The sequence below is a fragment of the Neolamprologus brichardi genome, chromosome 9, assembly GCF_056152115.1.
Source record: "Neolamprologus brichardi isolate AB-2024 chromosome 9, ASM5615211v1, whole genome shotgun sequence".
Lineage (NCBI taxonomy): Eukaryota > Metazoa > Chordata > Actinopteri > Cichliformes > Cichlidae > Neolamprologus > Neolamprologus brichardi.
This window is the reverse complement of record NC_142112.1, coordinates 18,180,892-18,206,928: the sequence shown is the minus strand read 5'-3', so window position 1 is coordinate 18,206,928 and position 26,037 is coordinate 18,180,892. Positions and strand designations below refer to the sequence as shown.

Sequence of the window (26,037 nt, the reverse complement as noted above, 5' to 3'; positions counted from 1 at the left end):
TAAAACATACGGGGAACACATTACAGAGCCGTGTTTTAGTGGTGTAGGTACTCTGAATTTAATGCATTGTGGCTCCTCTTCTGGGTTCTGATGGGACGAATTTGTATTATTTTGCTACCTGACCGTGGAGATGAATGATAGTCTATGTGACATGTTTCCGGAACACTCTCTTCTTCCTCCTGCCTTCCCTCTTCATCCTCAGCCCTTGGCACTGGCAGACTCACTGGTCATCTGCACCAGTGGGATAAGGGGAAGAAGGGTGAGTCTGAGACACAACATATGTTATTCGCTTTTCCAATAGTGTGATGCCTCGCAGGGAAATTTGTGCTATCGCATTATGACACAGAAAATGAAAGAGGCTCCATTGTGCCCCTAAGATGGAGTACGGACAGCCAGAAATAATATCTAGAACGTAGACACTGGGGGCTGGTGACAGCCGGACTGCATGGAGACATCACAAACAATATATCTGACTTCAACTTCAAAAACAATCATGCCAAAGATAGAGAACGATAAAAAAAAAAACAACAACAACACAACACTTGCAAGAATTATGCGTGTGTCTGTTTGGAGTCAAGGAGGGATGGAGAGGAAATTACATATTGAGTTCTTTTGTTCCTCTTTGCTCTTCTGCGTCTGTCATCTCGAATTTGTACGCAGAGAAAAGAAAAAAAAATCACATATCAATATGAGCGGGAGAATAATAGATGATGTAAGGTTTTGAGATAGGGCTGGAAAATGCCCGGAGCATACATTCCCAGCCCCAGCCAGTCAGTTTCTGGCAGATTGTCACTGTTTGCTATTCTTAGTGGTCGCTTTTCTAAAAGGCTAAGGAAGATTAGCCCACTTAACAAACAGACGCGTCTGCAGTAGAGCAAATGACTACATTTAAAGCATCAATTAAAAGCGCAGACCATATAACGAACAACATTCATAAATAAATATGTCACTAAACGCATCAACCAACTATTGTCAGTCTCTATTCTGTCTTCACGCTTGTTTTGATCATAAAACAAGAGAAAGTTCAGAATTGGGGGGGTGGCAGTCTGCCTGTACACTTTAAATTGCAAAGGCCTGCTATTGAATGCAAGTAATCCTCGTATTTTATGCACATATGTAATCAAACAGAAATGACATACGTGTACAACATGCAGGGGTTTTAGGATAATAGCTCATAATCACTCCTATTTGTGAGAAACATGGGGTGTGGTATGCGTTTACATATATATATTTATCCTTGGAATTGTTCACGCTCATGCATCAGAAAGCTCGACACTCGCACTCTGCATGTAAGCTCATTGTAAGACTGTCACACCCAGAAATTTACAATCACTTAACCGGATATTTCACGATGGTGTATGATCAGAGCGGGGCATTTACATCTCAAAGGTGGAGGTCATACACGTGCGACTGCGGGAATAAATGCATGTAAAGTTATTAAAAATGTATCTGCAAACAAAAACTGATCCACCCAGTGTGTGCTTAACTGTGTAGTCTTTGAATGCAAGATATAGCACCTACTGGTGTCTTCATGTCAAATAATATGCATTATGAGAGACATGCACACCCTGCGTATAGCTTATCTGTCATGTGCATGCAGGGCAAAGGTCCTGTGTAGTATTACCTGGTAATTTTTCTGTATTCTGCATAATTATTACTACTGTTCTTGTACAGTGTCTACATGTGACTCTGTAGCTAGGTAGCTGTAAAAGAATATAAAAAGTGGAATCTGCGCGACCTCAGAGACACTTTCTAACCCAACACTGAAATAACATGTTTGTACACTAGCGCACAGGGAAGGTCAGGAAGGGCTGAGATGCACGCAGGAACAACAACACAGAAGAACACGTGTAAACATACAAGCGCAGGAGGTTCAGAAACAGCACGGGTCGTCAGCAGCGATCCCAGAGCTGCGCTGCCAGGGTTCTCGTGGCGGGGGATCTGCGGGGTCCGTTCAGTCCTCTGTAACAACACTATGCTGCCAAAAGTCTTCGTTTAGTGTCACAGCTCTGAATTTAGCAATGTCAAACAAGCAGGAGAGAAAGGAGAGGATACAGAGGGATAAGGAGAAGTAAAGAGGGAATGAGCGGAGGGAACCGAGAGCAGGTACAGAACAGCTTTAGCCTGATAGTGAATAAGGTAATAAGATGTTTAAATATTACTGAATTTCCAAAATATGGGATAAATAAAATAGTTATGATTATAATTCTTATTTTTTATTAAAATTTCCAAAGCAAGACAGGTTCTTTTACCATATATCTTTAACTAAAATGCCAAAAATGAAAAGTCTTGGTGTTGTGTAATGACACTGACAACACATTACATGTAACTAATGATTTTCAGGAGCAGGACTGGAGCACGGGTTATATTGCTTCTTTAAATAAAATAAATAATATTCTGCATTTGTTACCAAAAGACTCAGTGTGTTCAAAATTACTTTGAAAAAAGTAAAAAAAATAAAATAAAATAAAATAAAAACACTATGAAGAAGCTTTTTTTAACGCAAAGATAAATATCTATCTTCCAATCGCCCGGGCTGATTTTGGCTCCTGGAAAACTCAAGTATTAGTGCAATTGTCCTGTGCAGAAGAGATAAGGACAGATCTGGAGTGAAAATTTGGCTGCAGCTCATCAATTAAAGGAGCCAAAAAGTCAGGAGAGGAAAAGGAGCACAGAGAGCAAAGGAAGTGTTAATGGGAGACATTTCAGGAAAGTGAGGAAAAGGTTGCACACTTTATCACAGTTTATCAGACTAACTTAATGTGAGTGATGCGTTTTTTTACGGCTAACAATATTTTATTTCATAGCGAGTCTCTCATGTACAGACAGAGAAAAAAATACATAAACATAATATTGCTCCCTTTTTAGTAGGAGAAGATAACCTGGAGTCTCTTTGAAAGGCCTCTGCACTAACATCACTATCAACACACACACTGAGTGAAGGATGCAGCTGAGCTGACACAGGCAGGTCTGGGTCACCCCCTCGCCCGGCTCCGCAGAGATGAAAGGGGCAGATTTGATTGGCTGTGACAGATCCTTGACGTGTAATTGCTCTAATCACTTGATGGCTCCTGACCGGAACCCCCTCTTCTATACCCTAATCTTCCTCACTCCCCCTGTTTGCTTGCTGGTCGGCGCAGCAGCATCACCAGGGTGTGAGCGGATAACTTCGCTGCCTTTCTGTGTTGACACTTATACACAAACGTCTCTAGTTAGCATGATCTCTTGGAGGAGGGTGCAAAGAAGGGTTCCCCTGTCACTCTATTTTTCCTTCTCTGTCCATCATCTTTTTCAGTCATCACGCCAGTTGTGTAGTTTCATCTTCAGGTGAATCACTGCCACGTTTTCCTCCATGGGTAAGATAATATACTCTAGATCCCAAAGCTTACACAGCAATACAGTATCCTCTGTCTGTGGCTCTGTGTTGAGATTCAGCGCCTTTACCTGCTCTCTCGGGCGAGAACAGAGAGAGAAGCAATGAGACAGAGAGAAAGAGAACGGTAAACGTGCCGGAGAAGCAGGACAACAGCCGATAATGCTAGATGGACCAAAAAGGGGGTGGGCTGACTGTCACAGGGAAAAGGGGACTGTCTAGATATCTAACCACCCCCTAATCTAAGGACTGCCACCCCCACACCTCCACGCACACCCACCCAGACCCACCCTCCTCAGAAAAAAGAGACCATCAATTAGGGGCAGTGGGTTTCGTCCCCTAGCCAGCCCGCCGCCGCTCCGCTGAGCTGCTGCTTAAACGGCTGCAGACGAGCTGGAAGAGCAAAAAGGAGGAGGAAAGTAGCTATAGGTAGGTCTCTCGCTGTCAGCTCCACTCATAGGTAGCACTGCATTCATGGCCCTTAATTATATGTGGGTTGTCAGCACTGGTAGAAAATCCAGCCAGTGAGGAAGCAAGAGAGAGAGAGAGAGACTGGGCCACAGGAGAGTATAGTTAGTTAGATTGGCGAGCAAGTGATGAGACAGAGATGACAGGCAGGCTACCCGTCCTGCGACGACTCCTTTATCCATCCGATCGCCCCCTCACTCCATCCTTAGCTCGAATTGACTGGGAAGGTGAGGTGGAGCCTCCCTGCTCTGTCTTTCGGGGTAATGATGGGGGCTGTCTCGGTCATTTAGCATTCCCCTTCAAAACTGAAGAGCCCCAAAAACGAAATCGATATAATGCATCGCCATTGCAGTCCTTTTCTCAGATGATTTGTGTGCACTTAGTCACGGCCACTGCACACATCGTCTGGTTGTCTTCAGACAGGTCGTGGTGGATTTTTCTGGTCCAGTATTGCTTTATTGCTTCTAAAACACATGAAGGTTACTCTTATTACTGCTAGTTACTCTCTTACCCATCTCACTTCAACACAGGATGATATTTGAGTCGCAGAGCGGTGGTGGTGTTATTAGGCTGATGCTAACAAGACTGCCAATCTGGTTAACAACCAAAAGCAGGGTAGCTTAAAGGAGATTGTATTGTCAAGGATAGACAGCTGTGATCTAAATAATAATTGTATCTATATCCAGCTGGTGTTTTTATTGTACTATAATTACATTGGTAAATGAGACATTAGACCCTCTCTTTTTTGAATGAAAACTAAACACGGTCAAGAGTTGAATGCACACTTCTTCCTGTCCATAATCAGTCAAAAGCTAAACCATATTACCTGCAAATAGTAAGTGTAATAAAGGAGAGCTTTAACTCTATTTGACGCTGACCAATAAACAGGACATCCTGGTTATTAAGTGTCTGTAGGAAGTGAATATATATCCGCAGAGATAAACATCGAGACTCTTTGGCTATAAGTGGATAATGCGGATAGGAAATTAGAAGAGAGAGAGGCCCTGAATGCATATGTGTTTATGTTTTTAAGCTGTCTGGAACCCTCAGGGTTGCCCACAAATAGTCCTCAAGTTATTCCTACTATGTACAGTACGATTCACAGCACAACTTGCATAGCATGATCTACATGCAGCACCGTAGTGAGGCTGTGTAGTACACTATCAGTAAAATCTACCTTAAGAAGTTAAAGCAGAGAAGTCCCATAATATTGGTTTGGCTTGGATTTATGCTGTTTCCTCACCGCTCTATGAAAAGAATACGGTGCTGCTTGCAGCGCCAGTGAAAGGTCCACAGAGCCACAGAGTTCATTTTCCTTTGCTCAAAGAAGCTACTGCAGATGTTTAAATAAAATGAAAAAAGGTTACTTGTTGAAAACAATTTCTTTCCTGCCAAGCGTGAACTGAAAAAAGACCACTCTGCCTTTTCCTTTACATAGAAGCCTATACAGCCAGTAGTCCATTAGCATACATTAGCATGAAGACCGAAAGTAGTTGCTTGGGTCACCAACACGTCCAAAGCTTGATAATTAATGTGTTGTAGTGTAGAAATACAAGGCACTGGTGGGTGTATTTTTAGATTTATAAAATTTCTGTTAAATTGTCTTTATTATATTTATATATTTTATTTGGATAGCTTTCCCATCAGTAAGCTAATCCACTGCTAGCTTGTTTTAGCTTGGCATACACAGACGTAGAAGAGGGAGACCATTAATGTTCTCATTGCTCTAAAAGGGTAAAATAAGTTCCCAAAATCTCTGACTAACATTATTAACTGGTGATAGTTTCTTTCTGTTCTTCTTTATTTATTCTGACCAGATTCTGTACGCCATTCTTTTGTCGGACCTCCTACGCTGCTATCAAAAATAGCCTCAGCTGTTATTTTTAGTGACACAGACTAAAGAGTTACTCCTGCAATGCTTCCAAAAGGTGTTGAAGTTCATTTGGTGAAACTGATTCCTTGTTTTAAGCCAATGCATTCAGCTCAAAGCCAGAACATGACCCAGTTGTACAAACTTGGATGCAGGTTTGAACGTTGCCTGTTGGTGGGTTTGGTTTGATCCAAAAAACATCTTTAATCTTTACTGGAACACACATTTTTTTTGAGATAATAACTGATTTTCTTTATTCAAGTTAATATCAACCTGCTAGATAAGACAGTAGCAAAGTAGGACCGCTGAACAGGGAATCATGATGAAAACAGGCATCTCTGCAGAGTCCAGTCAAAAAGGAAAGTTTCTGAAAAAGGAAAGTTCTCTTGCAAAGAAATGTCTGAAGCCCATGAATGCGAACAACTTTGGTGTTTAAATCTGGTTCAGCAAACAGTTTACTGAGTATTCCCCCGGGTTTCTTCAGTAAACACCACTGGATCCTATTGAGAGTGACGAGTACGGTGATTCCACCTTAGAATAAATCTCCGCGCTCAGCCCTCCAGCCCAAACAGGCAATCTTCGTCATGTCCTTCAGGGCCTCGGTCCCAAAAACAAAGAGCAGAGCACCTGGGACCCTAACAGCTGATTACGTCTACACACAAACGCACCATGCAAACCAGGGTCAACAACAAGAAAACAAGCAGGCACGCAAAGGCTGTGTTTCAGAAGCAGGTCACTTTATTTGTCAAATCGGTTGTTTGTCATCGTTTTCTAGGAAGCCTGGTTCCAATGTAGAAAGTAGCCACAAGCATCTTTCCACGAGATGTCCAGCAATTAGACCAGCTATGCAGCTTTGTTTTTCTTTATCAGTCAAGCAGACCCTTGTTTGAATAAATGTCTAGGACAGTTGACATTATCTTGATTACATCTTACTCTAAATAACCTACTCACCAGCCTTAGAAACATGTGGGGTGGGATAACTTTGATGTGCAAAGAAAGTCTAATAGAGACACACAAAAAAGATATAAAAACCGTATAAACCTTGAACTGTTTAATCATTGGTATTCTATTCTGTTAGTCCTAATAAAGCTTTTTAGCATTTGAGGCTAATAGTTCAAAACGCTGGAGCTGACACTGACCTCAATAGAGCCAAATGAAAGTTGTTAGTGCCGGGTCATTACACTGCTAAACTGGGGTGTCACACAGATGGCTATAGGAAAGATGACATGGGTGGACATGCCCTTCACTCTCACTCCTCACCCATGTCTGTCCATCTATCTATTTATGTGTACACATTTCTACACTCACCAAAGCATCTCATGGGTCTCAATGGATATATAACAGAGCTCCCGTCGTCTCCTGAGAAAAACAAATATAAAAACAACAGCAGCTACCCAAAATCAGAAAATAGCAATAAAAATAATGACGATGACGTAAAAGCCTGAGCGGGGTGGTGCTGGTGCACAAATGAAACTCGGTAACCCGAGGCTCCTTTGTCTTTTCGAGTTTCTGTTTTATGAGTCACCTTCTCTCAGCTGACATACAGTACGAGCCACAGATGAATCTCGTCTTTCGCCAGTGCTGTTGCAGCTCTGGTGGCTGGCTACCTGTAATGAAAGGCCTATAACTGTTCCTGCTAGAAATGAGGTGTGACAGTTAAATGACACAGACTTACAGTGAGGAACAACACATGCGCACAAGTCTGCATTTAAACCACACAAACGCAGAATTCGTCACGTTTTCCTTTGCTTTCGGTGGTCAAACTTAGAACTACCTCGGACAACAAGCATTGACGAAGGCTGATATAGAAACTACACATTTTTAACTAACTCAGCACCCAGAAAACAAATTCTGAACTATTCTGTTAAACAAATCCATGTCTTTATAGCCTTACTGAAAGTTTCCCCCTCCTTTCTTGATGCTGTCCTACTTACAGATATCTGAGTGTATCATCTCGGGCTGACAGATCAGAAGGTCCTTGTGCTTTCACCTCTCCTTTTCTTCTTTCTTCTTCTGTGTTTATTCAGTGGCATCAACTGTCATCCAAAACCTTTTCTTTCTCTCTTTTCCTCCCTCTTGCACTGCAGTCCATGTGTCAAGCTTTTGATTTGTTTGTTTGTATGTAGAGAAATGCTAGCATGACAGCATGCTGATTACTAATTGCAGCTATTTAGAGTGATTCACTGACATGCGCAGCGGGGTGTATGTCTTATTAATCCGACCGTAGCTTTGCATGTGGACAAAATAGGAACGTTTTTTATTTAACATTTTCTATTAGGGAGTAAAGGCCCATTTTCTCACAGAAAGCCGACTCTCATAGAACGTTCACAAAGCAAATATTTAGTTTTTGTTTATGTAAATGAAAATGTATGAATATTTCTGTGCCTTCTATCAAAAAAAGTTGGCCTTTTTATTTAAATAAAAGCCCTGAAATTTGTTTTAATCCCATTAACAGTCTTGTTGAGTCTGTTCAAACTTTTTTTTTTTTTTGACATTACTAGGCTGGGTCATAGCCTGCCTGCTCATCACTGTAGCAAAGTGCACTGGCACAACTGTCCACACTATCAACAACAGCATATTTTTACTCTTAATTTGCTGGTTTGTTTGTGTTTGTTCAAGTCAAGTCAGCCAAGAGGACCTCAGTCAGATCCTGAATCAATAAGTCATACTAACTTCACCTTATTGCAAAGTCAGGGAAATAAAAACATTTCACTCTTGGCTATTATGTAATAAATAACTCCCATTCAGTGTGAAACGCCTTGGAGTCTTATCTTTTGAAAAAATAAATAAATAAGATCTCTGGAAACAGAGCGGCAACTTTCAGTTTCCTTTATTGCTGCTGTTAGTCTACTTAGTTTGTAGCTGTCCCTGTGAAAGCCCACAGCATGTTGGTGCTTTAAAGGCATCCCGGAATAAATCAAGACTACTCAAGATTAACGGTGGCAAATTATTCATGAAGCCAAGGTCTCCTGGCCGGGAATAGCACAGTGTCCTGGGTGACATGTCACAAAGCATAGGGCTTAGAGAGAACACGCGCACACACACACTCTCAAAATCAAACCCGTCTCTCTGATAGCACTGCTGCCACCCAACACAGCTCCTGCTTAAATTAAGTGTTTTGATTATTCAGTAAGTGTACATACATTTCATTCCTATAAGCCAGAGGGAAGGAAGGAAGGCGTGAGTGACACCAGAGGTCAGCAACACTCACTGCAGCTATACTTACATTTTACAAGGATTACATCTGCTCAGTGATAAGTCAGTCTTTGTTTATGTAATCAATAAAGCAGCAGAGTTTGGAACAGTGTGGGACTTCAGCAACCTGATTACCAGCTGTCTAACTGGCTGACTCGAGCGGCTGTGGGGGAACAGCAGCCCCAATAATGCAGTCGAGGCAGAGAGAGCTCGGAGGGAGTATCCGTTTAGCGGTGACCAGCCTCGGCCTGCGCTGATTCTCCCGTAATAGGCTTTGGGCTCGGCTCCCACCGGAGAGTTTGGTTGACAATCTGACAAAGTTATCTCAAGATAAATGGGTTACGGGTCGGAGGCGGCAGGAGGGGAAAGAGAGAGAGTGTGAGAGAGCGAGACTTGACTTCTCTGTCAGTGATGTTTTGATGGAGGATGTGTATAGCCGCGAGGGCTGGCACTAGCAGGTCCCCCCAGGTAGATGGGAAGATTGTCTGTGGCTATATCGCCAAACAGAGAACTGCTGTGTCTGTGTGTGCCTCTGTCTTTCTCTCTATTGGTAAATCTGATAGCTTCATTAAGAGGGAGATTTGCAAAGACAGAACACAGCTCATGTAAAGTGCCACCAGCAAGCCAGGAGGAAACCTGAGGCAAAGGTCGCCAAGCTGAACACTGCAAATGGACAGCACTGACAGATCTAAATAAGTGGGCTCCCTCTATCAGCCTATATGATAAGCCATTTAACTAATAACTAGGCCTGTCTCTCACTTACGTGCAAACAAATGCAGTTCACGCACATGCAGTCATAAAAGTTGTCCCTTTTCTCTCTCACAAACAAACACGTCAAACAAGAGAGCACCTATCATTAAGCCAGGCCTCTTTTTACCCTTTAATTCCTCAGATAAACAGACTTTTCTCTGATCCTGTCAGTCCGCGTTATCTGCAACGCCGGTCAGCCGGTCTGCTACTGTGGAGCAAATTAGGCCCTTAAATGTCAAAATTGCTACACTTTATTAAGTTAATTAGGGGCTGAGTGTACGTGGAGGCAGGGAGGGAAAACACAGACGGGCAGAATGACAAACACTGAGAAGCAGTGACAGCCACTGGCAAGAATACGACACAACGCACAGGAGGTAAGTTCAAACCAGTTCAGACATATGGTATGCACGCAGGTAGCGGCGTATACGGTGCGCATGAATTCAGTCATTATATGCCATATTTGTGAAATAAAGCAGATTGTCAAAAACATCAGCAGAGACCAGTTAGGTTGTTGCAGCAGAGCAGAATCAAGCATTTTAAGTGTGTGAGCCTGTGCACAGTAAGTGAGATGTAATGTGCAACGTTTTGGCTTACATCTACAGACCAGTATAATCAATACATGTGCGGTATGTCAGCTGAGTTACAACTGAAGAATACATTTTACATGTAAGAACATTTAACTGTAATCTCCAGTGTTTAAACAGCTGGAGCACAGTTGTTTCAATTAGCAGATCAAATGATTAATTGATGCATTTAAAGGTTTTAAAAAAAAAGTGGCACAGCACCTCCGAGAGACATTGTGAAGCCTGGTATTTTGTTAACACCGGCTTTACATTCCTTAATGTTTAGTGTCCAGCAGTTGCAAAAACAATCAATCCATTTTTTTTCCTTTAGTCTTATTGACCTCACTCAGCTCCAGAAATGTGTGTTATGGTAACCCTTCAGTGGATTTTAACAGTTGATTAAAGTGAGAGAATGGCTTCCATATTTTGCGATGTCACGCATGCATTCAATGGGCCTCGTTCATTTTGTGCACACAGTATGATTTCTGAAACACGCACTGTTCCCGCTATACATGCACAAGTAAATCAGAGTCAGTTATAAACTGATAATCATGTGCTTGCTATCTTCAGTCTTAAATGCTACCATGCTATCCCCTTGGACACAGATGTTACAACTTAGACTAAAATTCAATTCAGTTTTATTTACATAGCGCCAAATCACAACAACAGTGACCTCACGGCATTTTATACTGTAAAGTAAAGACCCTACAGTAATACAGAGAAAACCCTAACAATGAGACAAGCACTTGGCAAAAGTGGGAAGGAAAAACTCCCTTTTAACAGGAAGAAACCTTCAGCAGAACCAGGCTCAGGGAGGGACATCCTACTGCTGATGAGGGCAAAAGACAACAAGATATTAATAATAACTAATGATTAAATGCATGTATAAACACATGATGAGTGATAAAAGAAATGAAGAAAGTATCCTCACCATAGCGACTCCAAATGTCTCCCCTTCTTTGCTGAATTCAAAGCCACAAATGAAGATTTCAGCCTTCTTCTCTCTAAACCTGTTCGGCGCCCTTAAAATCTGCATTTTCCAAACCTTTCCACCGTCTCGACACTTGAAAGCGAACTGCTGATCAATGTTTTGCGGACTGTACTAATCGATTAGGAGTGAACAGAGGGAGACGGGTCTAATGGCTGTTCCTGACTTGAACAGGCCTCCCCCATATGAGAGCAATTGTTCATTACAGGGCTATTTCATGGTGTTCGTCACTTTGCAAGCTTCTGTCTTTCATTCAGCAGTGCGTTGGATGGAGGAATGGCCTCGGGATATATTGTCTGCTCAGAGCTTGAATGTTGTCATGCTAGTTCCCAGTGATTCGCCTGGTGCGATTCAGGACTTTGAAAAATGGGAAAATGTGTTTCGCAGACTTGGGAGAAAAAAGGGGGCTGAATGTGATATCGGTGTTACTCGGTGCAGAATGTTAAGAAGAGTCTGCGGGAGAATGGAGTCGTGTTTCAGTTCAGTCAGAATCAGAAAGTAATGTTTTAGCACTTATGGTGGCTTTAATGTTTTATTGCAATCATCCCAACATGCAGGACACTTTTTTAACATTCCTCTGCGCTCGCTTGGAACAATATGCAGCTCATACGGCTCAGACCGAGTTTTATATTGTGCACATGCGGCGCGGTATTCGCTTTGTTATGAAATACGCATGTTCACAGCAGTGTTACTCCACACAGGCCAAAAGCAATAAGTCACGGACAGGTTCCTGACTGTTGCTCTGAGTTGAATTATTTACCCTACATTTCAACAATATGTAAAGTATCCAAAGCATCTCAATCGAAATCTGCCTGCAACACAGCTCAGTGATTCCCTCCATACTAAACAGAGACCTCTGGGCATGACAGCAGCCATACATTATTTCTACCACACACATTCAGGGCTCATACATCTACAGAGCACACACACATTGCACATAGCTCCACATATAACCTCTGATGCATTATTTCTCTAGCCTTCAGTGCGAGAGTCACAGGTGAGTCCTGGTTGCTTTCATCATAGTCTGGCTGTCCAGCTAGCTGGCTGGAGTCTCATCTGTCCCTGGGTTGAAATTGCCAATAAAGAGGGCCTCATATAGATCACCCCCAACGGGTGCAGGCGACCTGTCATGCAGCCCATGATTCCTAGCTCTCAGAGAGGGGAAGAGGGACAAATAACCTTCTGAATCTCCCTATATCTATCTCCCCCACCCGACCCCCCTCTTCTACTCTTCTTTTTCAGCCACACACACACACACACATACATGTCCCTTCCACCCCTCTCCAGCAGGCCATAAAGTGCCACACGAAAGGGATATAGTGGACACAGTCATAGGAGAGACAAGTGCCGGCCTGAGCTTTCACTTTCCCGCTCCAGAGGCAGTGAATCAAACTAATGGGTTAAAGACATGAAGACGGATGAGCGGGGAGGATTAGGAGCCGGTTTCCCAAATGCGTTCTCGCACGCCTGCGATTCTTAAACATTTCAAACTTTCCAATGAAAAAGACGGAGTTTCCTTTTAACCTTTCTGAAAATGGCAAAGGGAAGAATCATTAATGTGCCCGAGTCAAGCATTTTATTTATTTATTTTTTTTACAAAAACCACAGAGCTCGTTCCTCCTCTGGTACTCCGGAAGATCGTGACGAATTGTGGTTGAAAAGGCACGCTTTCTTTACATTTTATAATGCAACAATAAAGTTGTTTTATGCACAATTATAATAAGTACAATATGGCAGGCATGTGGTCCATTGTTTTTAGTGTGGTTTCAATAAACTTCCTTAAAGTTACAGTGATTTCTTCAGTCTTATCAGTTACCTAGCATCATATCTCCCTTTTATAGTTACTTTTTCTATTCCTGATAAAAAATAAAGAAAAAAAGTTAATGTTTACAGGCAGTTCAGATGAAACTGGACTGTTAGCAGACGTGGACTTTGGGATTTTTCAAAGACCCACAGTGCTCCCTGCTGGTAAAAGACAGAACAGCAGCCAAACTTCAGCATGTGCGCGCCTGCAGCTTTAACCTCACGTGAGCTGCATGACTTTAAAACCTCCAACAACACGGGAGTCTCCCTCATCAACCTCCTGGCCACGACAAGGGCACCAGTTTTTCCTCCAAGATTTGGTCTGAATCATGGATGAGAGACACTTAAAGTAATCATGAGACAGAGGAGACAGAGAAAGATAGAGAGAGAGATGGAGAGAAACCTGCATGGCCAGTGGGCAACTTCAATAAAAAGACTATCTGACTTTTCAGAAGCTATAATAATCAAGATCCTCCCACCGAGGTTGTTTGTCTGAGGGGGACACGGTCGGCTATGGAGGAGGAAATTCAGAGCGGTAATTAATACTCCTAAGTGACTGCTGCTGGATGGAAGGCAGGGACGGGGTTTGTTGTTACTGTGAGCTGGTACTGTGACTCCCAGCATGTCCCACAGCTTTGTGGGCTGGCATGTACACAGAGGAGGAGGAAATGGAGAAAGTGCCTTTATTACTCGTTTGTTTGTCTGCAGGGCCCTTTTCTGATCTGGTCTCAAACGCCCTCCATCCACACACACACACACACACACCCAGAGAGACACACCATGCAGCCTTCCAATGCTAATCTTGTGTCACAAATGTTAAGAGAAAGACACGAAATGCCACAAAAATGTCATCACTCTACCCCTGTCACTGGTTCATCCAGCCCTTCCCCTCCACCCTTGTAAACATATTCGAACATGCACTCATTTGCATGTGCGTGTGTGTCTGTGTGTGATGGAGTGTGGGACCAGCTTGTTGTTTGTAGCCTTTGGGTGCCCGCTCTGCGTGGAGCAGCAGGGTGGTTCCTATAATCCCATCACCGTTGTCGTCATGAAGGACCAAAGGCCGCGCCTGGAGGTGCGACATTTCTGGCATCCTCTGACTCTCCTTCACTACCAGAGCCAGCAGCTCCTGAGCCAAGCGGCACACTGTGCAGAATACCGCAAGTCATACACCGACTGACAGCGACTTACTGTATAGTGGGTCTGGCTTGGAAGTGAATAAAAGAATGTGTGTCTTTGAGACGATATTTAGATTTTAAAGCCGAATATTTTCAAACCCCTTTTAATCGGTTTATTCAGTTATTTTTATTACCCGCCTGATCTGAACACATATGTGGTATTAAAACACACAGATTCTTTGAGGTTTCTTCTTCTAATAGGAGAAAACAAGAAATTTAAAGAACATTTACAAAAACCTTTTAGGTATGCAATTATATTAGCTTTACTATAAATAATAATAATGATGAAAAAAAGATATATACCATCATTTTCCTCTTTGGAAGAGAGGATCTTGATTTTAAAGAAAACAAAACAATTCTAACTATTTTTCACAAAATTCTGCCACTTTTATTTTTTCCCTTTGGACAAGAAAAAAAAATCATAAATAAAACCTGACAGGAGCCGTGGATACAGGCAGCATGCTGACTCCCATGCATCTGTCTGTCTTCATCTCACAGCTCCTCAACCTTCTCCCAAACTGTCACCCAGCCGCCTGGCGCCTGTCCCCATGTTCACTCTGAGGTGGGGATCCGACCTAGCACCAATATGCAATTTCACCAATCTGTGCTGACAGCATTCACGTCCGCTATTCGCAACCAATTCCCCGCCCCACACCCCCACCTTCTTCTTCTTCTTCCGCAAGCATCTGTGTGGTTAAAATACAGTCAAAGAGCTTTCACAGGTCATGAAAGGTAACAGAGGAGACAGGCAGGGGCCTGTAGGCCCCGCATCCAGCTAGACAAATCAGCATAACAGCATATTGTAAACTAAAGACTACGCAGATGGGGGGCGGGATACATGTACTAGGACTGAGGCTGCGTTTATGGCTATGCCAGGCTCAAGAAGCCCCACGGCACTATCTCTGACCCCCCCCCCCCCCCCCCCCCCCCCCTCCTCCTGTAGGTTTCCTTACTAATGTGACCCCAGATTGTGTATCACAATCGGCAGGAGAAAACTCCCACAGGCTACAGTTAGTCCTAAGCACTAGGGATCGCTGTCCTCAGCCCGCCTGAGTACAGACAGAATGTGGCAGCTTCGAGGCATTTAGTTAAAGGAGATGCACTTTAATGCTGCAGGCATGCATTTATGGAAGCCCTACTAGGGTGAAAGCGCATGATGTGCTGGAGCCTATAAACAAACAGGAAAAAAAAAAACCCAAAACAAAACTGAAAGGTTAGAGAATTAGGCTTACCTCGTTTCACGGCATCTAATCATTTGTGATAGTCTGCGTACTCATTCTTATAATTAATTTGTTTTCTGGGACAGCTTTTTCTCAGCAAATTGGGTTTAAAAATATCATCTGTTCTTCTATATTAAGCGTACGCAGCGAAAAGGAACATTGTGGATGCGCTGGATGTGCGAGGCAATAAACATCAGTGAAAGTAGTTCACGTGAAGCACGGCTGCTGCTGCACGAGAATCAAAAAGGCCGTTGATATTAAATTACTGAAATTGGGATGTTTAGACTACGGTGTGAACTTCTCTCAGTACGAGCTTGACATCCACTCTTGATCTCTCTATGAATTTGATTCCTTTCTGTGCTTTTGCTTAAAAGAAAGTTCAGCTCCATGAATTTGGGCGCTGCTAGTTTTGACTGACATGTGACATTTCATTATGGGTAAATCATATGTGCGCAGTATATATCCAAAAAGACACGCCACACACGATGTCACATCCAGGACACACTGCAGAGGCAGACAGGACAGGAAAACTTTGCTGCAGGACTTCAGACTGGAACTCCAGACCTCCCTCTGTCATTCTGATTCTATTTGACCACAAAGCCTCACAAGAAAAGCTTTAGTGATAAGATGCACGCAACTAAGAATGGACAGAAGGATCATTTTTGATTAGTCCAGCCTACATTGATGGGAGCTGGGAGAGTACACCAGGGGAATGCTGGGATACACAAATATTGTGCTTTTATTGAACTCAAACTACACTGAACAGCCACACACTCATCTCTTTAGAAAGAAATCCGCTTAGAAATATTCAAAATCTATTAGTAAGGTACCAGCTTTCTGGCTTCAGCATGTACTCTGTTCGTAGTCTGAGTGGTTATTGATCATCAGACTAATAGTTTGGATTAGCTGTTTTTAATCTGTATTATCAATAGACTGGCTCAGACACCTAACCCTAAAGATGAACCAGTGTTGTATGTACACATAACAGACAACCTATCAAAGAACCAATTTTACATTGTATCTTCATTGGCAGCAGCCTGTCACAAAAACACATTGTTTGTTTCAGTTTCTTTAGTTGAATCTATGAAAACTACCAAAGATAACACAGTTTGACAGACATAAAACTACTTTATCAGCAATAAGGTGATAAAAAAGGTGAAAGAGCTGTTAGCTGAAAACGTCTTTCTCAGCATGGTGTGCACTGTGTCCTTAAATAGTTTGGGGAAACTGGATAAAAGAAAAATGGTCAGGCCTTAAAACTCTCTACAGCAGATAAACAGTATCTGACAGTCATGTCCTTAAGAAACAGGGAAAAATCCAGACATAGGGTCTGAGCATCTGGACCATCAGCTGATACGTCTACTGTTCACTGAAACCTCATCAGCCTCCTGGAGGAGGCCAGGACAGAGGGACAGCAGTGAGTGTCTGCAGCCATCTGTAAAACATGGTGGAGGCCACATCTGCAATAAATCTATGATCAAATTAATATATATGTAAGAATGAGTTTCATTGTTTCCTGAAATAAAAAATTATGTAATCTATTTGGAGATTATTGTTGTTGTTGTTGTTGTTATTATTATTATTATTATTATTATTATTATTATTATTATTATTATTATCATCATTATAGTTCCTTGAAGTAATTTTATAGCAATTTTATATAATAGCCCTTACTAAATAAAACATTAAGGTATCTGTATTTTAATTTATTTTATTTTTTCACAGACTGGTTTCATCGGTTAAGTTGGGCGAAGCTCTGATGCAATACAATGAAAGGATTCGTATGCCAAGTTTTCTTTGGTTAAATCTTCAGTCAGTCAAGCGTGAGTGGGCGGGAATTGCGACTTTAAGCCAATCACATCATTCGCACACTACCCTGCCCGTCCGACAGTCACAAACATGGCGTTGCGGGAGCTATCTTCGCTGGAGAAATACCTTGGACAAAAAAAGGCGAATAAGTACAGTACGCAGGGGGATAAAAAGGTGATATAACGGTTCATTGCTGTGTCATTTACTGTAGGTGATACAATTGCCATTTTAATTGAAAGGCGCCCTCCGAGCTGTTGTGACCGGGACACCTAGCTATAGCAGGGGAGTGCTAACACGCCATGCATGTGTGTTGGAAATAAAGCTGTGCTTATAGTGTGTCTATATCGGGCTGTTCGTCTGTTGTCAGCTAAGTTTCTCCATTACCTCAGCATTTCCACGCAGAGAAATGTGTTTGCCAGCGGTCTTGTTGGGAAAAGTCAGCATAGTGGATAGCATAAAGCTATAATAGACGTAGCCCCATGCTTTGTCTATAGCCGTCCATTGAAACTAAGCGAGGGGAGGAGCTAGCTGTCAGTACCATGGGATGGACAGAGCAAGTGAACTCTAGTAGTGTATATAGAACTATATTTAAAATAATATACATTTAATTTGTAGTACTAATAATAGTAAATTATTGTTATTTATTTTATGCTATTTATTTTCATTCAGGGGAAAATAAACATTGGCGAAACGGAAAATTGCGAAAAATGATAGCTATTGATAATAATGTCTTATAAAGTATGAACAAATTAGAGTTTCCAAAATGAAGTCCTTAAAAGTGTCATTTTATATTATTGGAGTTATCATCGAATCATCATTCATACACATTTTGCGTCCTCCTAAAAACCTTAAACCGTTTTTGTTGTATTTTTAAACAGTCTTTTTTTTTCAACATTAATTACTTTATCTTTTTATTCATATTTATGACCGGACGTATGTTTGTTTTTAAATGCAGCTACTGGATATTTGAATTTATCTATCTATATGTCAGTAAATAAAACAACAGTAAATAATGTTTTTGTAGAAGTGGGGGTAGCAATCTGCTCCCTGTGCAGATGACTGCATTGGCTTAACCGCAAATGTGTGTGTGTCCATATATATGTATATAATGTATATATACATATAAAACCTTTCCAAATGTGGCTGAGTTTCTTCATGTTGAACTTCATCCCAGAGAGAATGGATGACCAGATTTTTTTAAAGGATGCTGTAGTGAAAGGTTAATAAGGAAAAGTTGTGAAAGTATTTTTTTCCCACCCATATTAAACTCTTTCTTCTGGATATCAACCTAACTGTCCATTGTAATTTCACTAATCAGTATTTTCCAAATTACACATTGATAATCGGCGTGCATATGAGATCCAGACAGTCTAATAAAATAAATGCATTTATTAGGGACGTTTTGCCATCACTGGAAATGAAGCGTGTTATTTAGAAAGACAGTGCTGGCTTCTGATGCATTGAAATGATTGTTTGTAACTACCCCTCACTGTCACTCCTCGCCCTCCAGGTACCTGTGCTACAGAATAATAATGGTCCTCCGCTGGTGGGGTTGGTGACCATCGCCTGTCACCTGGCGAAAGAGGCCAAGCGCCCAGAGCTGCTGGGTGACACCGCAGAGAGCAGAGCGGTGGTGCAGCAGTGGCTCGAGTACAGAGTGACCAAACTTGACATTTGCACAAAGGAAGACATCAAGACCGTCCTAAAGGTAAAAGAGCTGATTTTCGAGGAAATCTTTGAAATCCTTTCCTTTTCATCGAAACAGCATTTCTAGACTTAAATGCATACGTACTTAAAATTATCCCAGATTTTAATCCTGATGTTTCCAAGCATGCTTAGAAGTCTTATTTTTTTCTTTGTGCTAAAATCAGTGTTAAAATTGTTCTCTTTCTTTGAGAGTTTCTTTGACAGTTTCTTCCACATTGACCTCCTGTGACCACCAGTTGGGTCAATGTGTGTGTCTCTTTGCCTTATTAAGGCGCGAGCGACAGGAATACGGGCTGATGTATGGCCCTTCAGTGACATGGCCCCACGCGACAGAGCAAAATACTCTAATGTGCCTGACGCCAGTCAGCGTGAAACGGATCGTCAGCCGCTGGTCGGCTGGATGCCTCGCGCCTCTTGGCACCGTCCTGTCAGCGTGAAGTGTCTGTGCATTTGTGTGTGTGTATGTGCGCACTTCTCAGCGTGACACGCTGTTGTGGCATGGCTGAGAAGTCATGCTGTGCGGCAGCATGTTATCTGGACAGGCCTCTTAAATATTTTAATGGTGCCACTTACAGACGGAAGTCGCCCTGAGCAGCTCAGCACTGGTGCCCGGTGGCCCCCTGTCCTGTCCTGCTGCTTGAGCCGCGTCCTTAACGCTCTCCTTTTAAGCACACCAGTCATCTCCCATTAAATTATGCTCAGATAAAAGTGTCATCTGGAGGAGTTTTTAAACTTTCTCACCCCAGGATGCAAATAAGACATTTTTGCTTCGCAAGCTGAGACATGTTTCCGAAGTAAACATCTTGTCACTCATGTAATATGTTGATAAACAAGCCAGTTTGGGTTGGCCCTGAACCCAGAGACAAGCTGAGTGTTGGTGAAAGTCTGTCACTCCACTTTAAACAAATCAGGCCAGTATTGAAAACTTCCTGCTGCCACTCAATTTGACTATTATCTTTTGTTTCAGCATGCAAATGCTGTAGTATACAAATGATTTCATCTGCTAAGTACTTTGTCTTCAGTGAGCAGAGAGCACGATCATTCAGTTTTTGACAAAACTGTAAACTCTCAGTGTAAACAAAGAAATAATTTCCACTTTTTTTTTGACTCCTGTGTAATGTTTTCAGGTGTTACAATTGAAAGTAAAAAGCCTCTCACACAGTGTCAGCCAGGACAGGCTTCAACCTCCCTCTATATCCAAGGCTGAATAGGCAGATAAGAAAATGGATGGATGGAGTACTGAGCAGTGTACTGACGGCTATGGTTGCCTGAAGGCCAAATGAAAGTGGTATAAACTCGAGAGATCGCTGTGTCTGAGTCCAAGAATGGCAGCAACAATAAAGAAAGTCTCTGGAGCATCAAGTTTGTACAGAAATTATAAAGAAAAGGTGTGATTCATTAGTTCCCCTGTATCTCCTTTTCTTAGTTATTCATCAGCTCGAGTTGACTGTTCTGTAGGACTTTTATCTGAATGCAACAACAGCACTGATGCACAGTTAGGTGGGGGCAGGTAGCAAAGAACCCAGGTTTGAGCTCCATGTGCTGGGTGCAGGGCAGCAGGAGAGCTGCCTCTCCTCTGATGCTCGACTAGGCTTCAGCCTGATGGCTGTAGGCTACAGAAAAGCAAGGATCTGACTGTGGAAGGGGAGGAAGTCTGCAGTCTTCATGCCTTGTTTGGCATCACCCACACTTCCCGCACAATAACTCCATTTGCCCCCAAGATGCTCTGTGTGTGTTTGGAGTTTTCCCTCGCCTTCGCACAATGTACAAGTGCTAAAGATGGTCCCTTCCCCAGGGACCAGCACTTCCATGCACGACTTTGCTTGCACAGACACAGACTGAGGAGTGTACAACGTGCTGCCCAAGTTTAAGACGGCTTCATTAGATTTGCAAGCGAGAGTTGTAGTCATTTGGTTGAGAAGTAAACAAATAGCCCGTTTTGTACAGCATCTGTGCTAAGTCGCCAGTCATGGGGAGAGATGACATTCCCCCTCAGGTTACATATTATTCCTATCCACATAGCAGCACACAGACACGCACGCAAGCCATGAACCAGACTCGTGTACCTCACGCACCCACAGATATATAGGTTAATGAACCTGCTGATGTGCCCCCTTTAAGTCTATAACGTCCATCAAGACAGTAACATTTTGTAGTCCCAGCATCTCTTTTTTTAGGGATGCTTCATTAGTGATTCATATAATGTGTCCATCTGTCACATTAAGACATTTGTGTTTGCATTGAAATACTTACCATAATGCATAAATTATCATAAGAAATGACCTGATTTGCATAGCGTGTTTTATGCTTTCGAAATTTCCTCTTTCAGGACCTCAATCTCTACCTGCAAGACAAGGTCTATCTGGCCGGAAACCAGTTCACCTTAGCTGATGTTTTTATGTACTATGGAATCCATCCAGTCATAGTAAGTTACCTGTTTGAAGCTCCCTTATGTGCCGACTTCACTCGTAAGCCTCAATGTTTCTACACATTTATCAACTTAATGTATTCTGGGGTGTTCACATTAACTTTGAATCTTTAAAATGTGCTTCTAGGAAACACTTTGTAACAACCAAACCTTTTAGAAACTTGTCTTTAGGTTTTTCAAAGTTATTTGTCTAATTACATTCTTACAATCATTTACCAAGGATTCATCTAGAGAGAAGCCAAAGGAAAGGGAAAATTGATGAACCCCTTTCAGACATGGGATAAAAAAAATTGCTGGCTTTATCAGTCATTCATATCTGGATTACTTTCATGTGTTAATCATCTTCATGGAAGCCCCATCTTTCATGCTTTTCTCTCCTTATCAACAATCACTTCGTTCAAACCTCAACTTTAATAAGCAAGTTGTCATCTTGCATAACGTACAATTAGACCAGTCACATGGCCAAAGGGCACCGAGGACAAGCTGGCAATAAACACACTGATTATAAACAGATTCTCACTTCTCCTCAGTCAGATAAAGCGATGTGGCATAAAGTGATGTCTTTACCCTCAGACCAGGGACAAGTAAGTTTGCTACGCCTTACAGGATAAAAAAAAAACAAGCGAGTTCAGAAATGGGAAAGGCAGAATGAGACGGAGGCGGGGGGAGATCACATGTTCAGAGATGTCAGTTTTTGTGGCAAAGATGGAAGGCCCCCACCTCCTCCCACTCCACGCCACCAGGCAGAGAGGCGTCACTTTGGTTTGCAGTCAGTGTGGTTTTTAACCTCGGGGACAGAAGGTCAGCTAGTGCGACCCTTAACCACAGCCTGTGCTGATGTTCAATTCATGGGAAACTACTTTACACAAACATTAAACTTAACTGATGCTGGAATGGTTGTAGGCTGGATCGTTGTCCGTTTTGAGGAATTTCCATATTCCGCTTAATTATGTGATGAAAAAAAAAACACGCTTAATAATGTTTTTCAAGGCCATTTTAGTGCTTCAAACATTTCCAGTTGTCCACCTGCATTATGCTGCAACTAAAAGAAAACCAGTGTAAAATTGTTTCCCATGTGATTATCATCATGTGAAATCTGCTGAACTTTGTAACTGGTTTGTTTCAGGCTTTGATATCTGCTCAGTTGTGACAACAGAGACAAATACATGTTTTATATCACACTGAGTGCCATATTAATAAGAGCGCATTATCAAAAGTGCAGAAAAAGGCAGTCGTCACGAAGCTGTTCTTTAAGTGTAATTATTTTTAGATAAGAACATTTAAACCAACCTAAACCAGTGTATCAACACTTCTCACATGTGATCTCATGAATGTAAGCATTGCTCACATGTAGCCTCTCTTTAGCGTTTTGTTTTCCTCATAAGAGTTTCACTAAAACTGGATTCCTTTTTTCCTTCTTCATTTAATGGGATTTCTAAATAGTGTAGAAGAAAGTATCCAGGTTTTCACCAAAATGAGAGTAAATTCTACTGATTGTATTCATCCTTATTTAACCAGGAAGTCAAACTCGTGTTTAAGAATCTATTTTGCGAGTGTATTTGAGACCCAGATAGGCAGCATTAACATGTTTTTGATAACAGGATAAAACTGAGGGAAGAGGGAAACGCACTGCTTTATACTTGTAATGGTTCATATTTGATTGTTTTTGTAGGAAACTCATGAATGTTAAACCATCTTTGACAGCAAAAACATCTTTGTGTTTTACTGCCGACCTTAATTGTGTTAAATAGATTTTCTCATGTCAGTTTAACTCGCCTTCACGATGCGGTTAAACGCTTTACCTCCAATGATCTTCTCTTTCCCAGGTTGACTTGGCCATCCAGGACAGGGAGCAGTATGTGAATGTTACCCGCTGGTTCGACCACATCCAGCGCTACCCTGGTGTCCGGCACCACCTCCCTCCAGTAGCTGTGCTCAGGAACAGAATCTACACCAGCAGACACCACTGAGACCTGACCACCACCCTCCGCCTATCCACTCTCACTCATCACTATCCTGCCGCAGATCTGGACAACTCGTGTGCTTACCAAGACTGCGTCACATCACAATCATAACTTCCATACTGTAACACTGATATTCTGCGTTTCAGATTCTTATTCTCGCCTAGATGTTTTTGTTTTAGTCGCAAACCTGTACTCTTATCTTCAGTTATGTAGGATAGGCGAAGAACACAAACTAAAAAGTTTTTCTATGTTAGGTACTATAAAGGGAATAACTGCTACTACAAATGTAATTCAGTTCAATCATTCTTTCACACAAGGTCACTGTTTTTAATAAATATATTGCCTGATAGAGTAGGCTTTTTGTTTTAATGAAGCGTTAGGAAGGAAGTGAAGGAAAGAAGGGTGTCTGTCACTGTAACCCTTTGGTGACTCAGTAATGCTAACACTATGAGAAGTCTGGCACCTTAATGCTTACTCAGTGATGATGGGAGCGACGATTTGAGGCCGTTTGTTTTGTTTTTGACTTTGGAAAGTCTTGTGTGGCTTTGTGGGTTGCAGTAAAATGCTGCTAGCTTGGCTGAAAGGTGTTTCTATTTATGAATGATTATTTGTTTAATCTGAGCCTTGAACTCAAACATGTGATAAGTATTACAGTTTCAAAGAAGGTTTAAGATGTTACTTAACTGAAACCACGTTATGTCCTTGGGGAAACGCTGCTTCCTCCGTGCAGCCTCATAGTCTGTCTCATTTCTAGGATGTTCCAGGTTCCATATTGTGACCCCACAGACTTGTGGGTATTGCCATCATCTCCTTGTATCTGATGCTATTTTGTTAGGATTTAGTTTTTCCGTGTGCATTTAGTGGACGGTTTAGTTTCTGTGTGTGTGCTTGTGTGCGTGTTTTTGTTCTTTTCCTGATTACATCCCCGCTCCGTGTTCCACTTCCTCACCACCAGCTGTGTGGGCAGCAGTGAGCAGTTGAGCGTCAGCCCCAGAGTCAGAGATCAGAGTGAGGCTCCAATCAGTCCCACTACCACCACTGTTGATGCTGCAGGCCAGAGAGAGGGCAGCGGGCTCACCAGCTGCCACACAGATCCAGCCAGCCAAGGCCAGAACCCAGGCCCCTGGGCGACAGTCAGCCACTGTGTGTCATTTCAACCCTCACGCTCCCATGGGGCTACTGAAGAGAGAAGGACGAAGGGAGGCAGAGAGTGAGCGAGGGAGGAAAGGAGAGAGGGCCACGCAGAGAAGAAGAGCACCCAGAGGCAGAGGGATCTTTTTGTGACATGTGAACAATAATCAGTGCCTCCGAAAGCCTCACTGCTGCTGACTGGCTGTTTGCTATTAGCACCATTAACAGGCCAAATCATGGCAGTGTTGGTCTAACCTGTGTATTAGCATCATGAAGCTACGATAAAAGCAGAATGAGGTAGGGTTAGAGGAGTAACTCCATAAAATCATCCTTTACTTAAACCTTACAGCTCTTACATGGTGGGACTGACAACTTTATGTAATACTCTTCATAGCTTTATCGTTCTGTTTTTAGATGTTGACATTTCAGCCATGTTTTTTTGTTGTTTTAAATCCCTTCCCGCCAGTATGTCTTGCATATCGTCCGTTGCTTAAACCTCAGCGGTTTGTTATCCGGTGTAATCATGACGCTCATCCTGTGCCAATAAATGAAAGGGATCCGCAGCTCATGACCCCTGATTTCTTACAGAGTGTGCATATTCTTCATGAATTTGTTTTGCACAGCCAGAATACAGAGCTATTGTTCAGCAGGGCTCTGTAAGACTGCACGCTGTGTGTTTGTGGCAAGTGTTATAAAAGTAGATGTGAAGGATATAAACAGCTTGCAGTCATCTGAGTGAGCTTTGTGACTATCTGGAGCATTTTTATGGTGTTCTCTACCATTAAAGAAGCCCTTGTCCTCCCGGTTATGTTAACATTAGATCGGAATGCAGTTTTGAACGCGTAGCATCTGACAGGCCTGCTAACTTCTGAGGTGTTAAAAAAAAGTTATGCCCTCTTAACTTGCAGCTGGGCAAATGTAAAATTATGTGTGTGATGTTTCCATAGTTACAAACGTTGCAACAGTAAAATACTTTTATTATAAAAATAAAAACCTTTCAGTCACAGAGTTCGCATTTGAAATTGTTGTTTATTTAAATGCAGAAATCAGGGAGTGATGAGTGAACGCCCCTGTGGAGCTTACAGGTGCAAGAACCCAAATCATAAGAGAAGCAGTTTAGTTTGAAACAGAAACCAACAGCTGGCAAACAACCCACTGCAGTTAATAAGGTGAATAAACAGCTTTGTTTACATAGTAATATATGAATCAAATTGACCCCAAAAAAAGGCAGAAAATAAACCAATAAAAGTGACAAGCAAATGTTTCTGCACATGAAAGAGATGATCAAACATCACAGCTGAAAATTAAAATAACTCGCGTAATGAAATAAAAAGTGTTTACATCTTATGTGTTAATGCTGTGAGGTTGATATCCAGGCGATTCACATACAACCCAGTTTGATCTTAAGTGGGTCAGAGCAGTGAGACTTTCCTTCCTGTCGTTCTAAAGTAGTTGAACTGTACGTTTAATCCCTGAGATTTCTCGACACCAACAATAGTATGTCTCAGTTTTTCTACATGACACAGAGCACTGTCATTTTAGCACTGTCAAAAATAAAAAACCTAAATTTACAGAAAAAATTCAGTCCAC

At 42.1% G+C, this 26,037-nt stretch overlaps 1 protein-coding gene across 1 annotated transcript; it reads left to right on the top strand.

Moving 5' to 3' along the window:
- The first annotated feature begins 17,285 nt into the window (after positions 1-17,285).
- eef1e1 (eukaryotic translation elongation factor 1 epsilon 1) lies at positions 17,286-25,455 on the top strand. The gene is made up of 4 exons (XM_006794726.3): positions 17,286-17,391; positions 18,728-18,925; positions 21,254-21,349; positions 23,179-25,455. The coding sequence occupies exons 1-4, from the start codon at positions 17,308-17,310 to the stop codon at positions 23,320-23,322; spliced, it is 522 nt and encodes a 173-aa protein (XP_006794789.1). The 5' UTR covers positions 17,286-17,307; the 3' UTR covers positions 23,323-25,455.
- Positions 25,456-26,037: the final 582 nt, after the last annotated feature.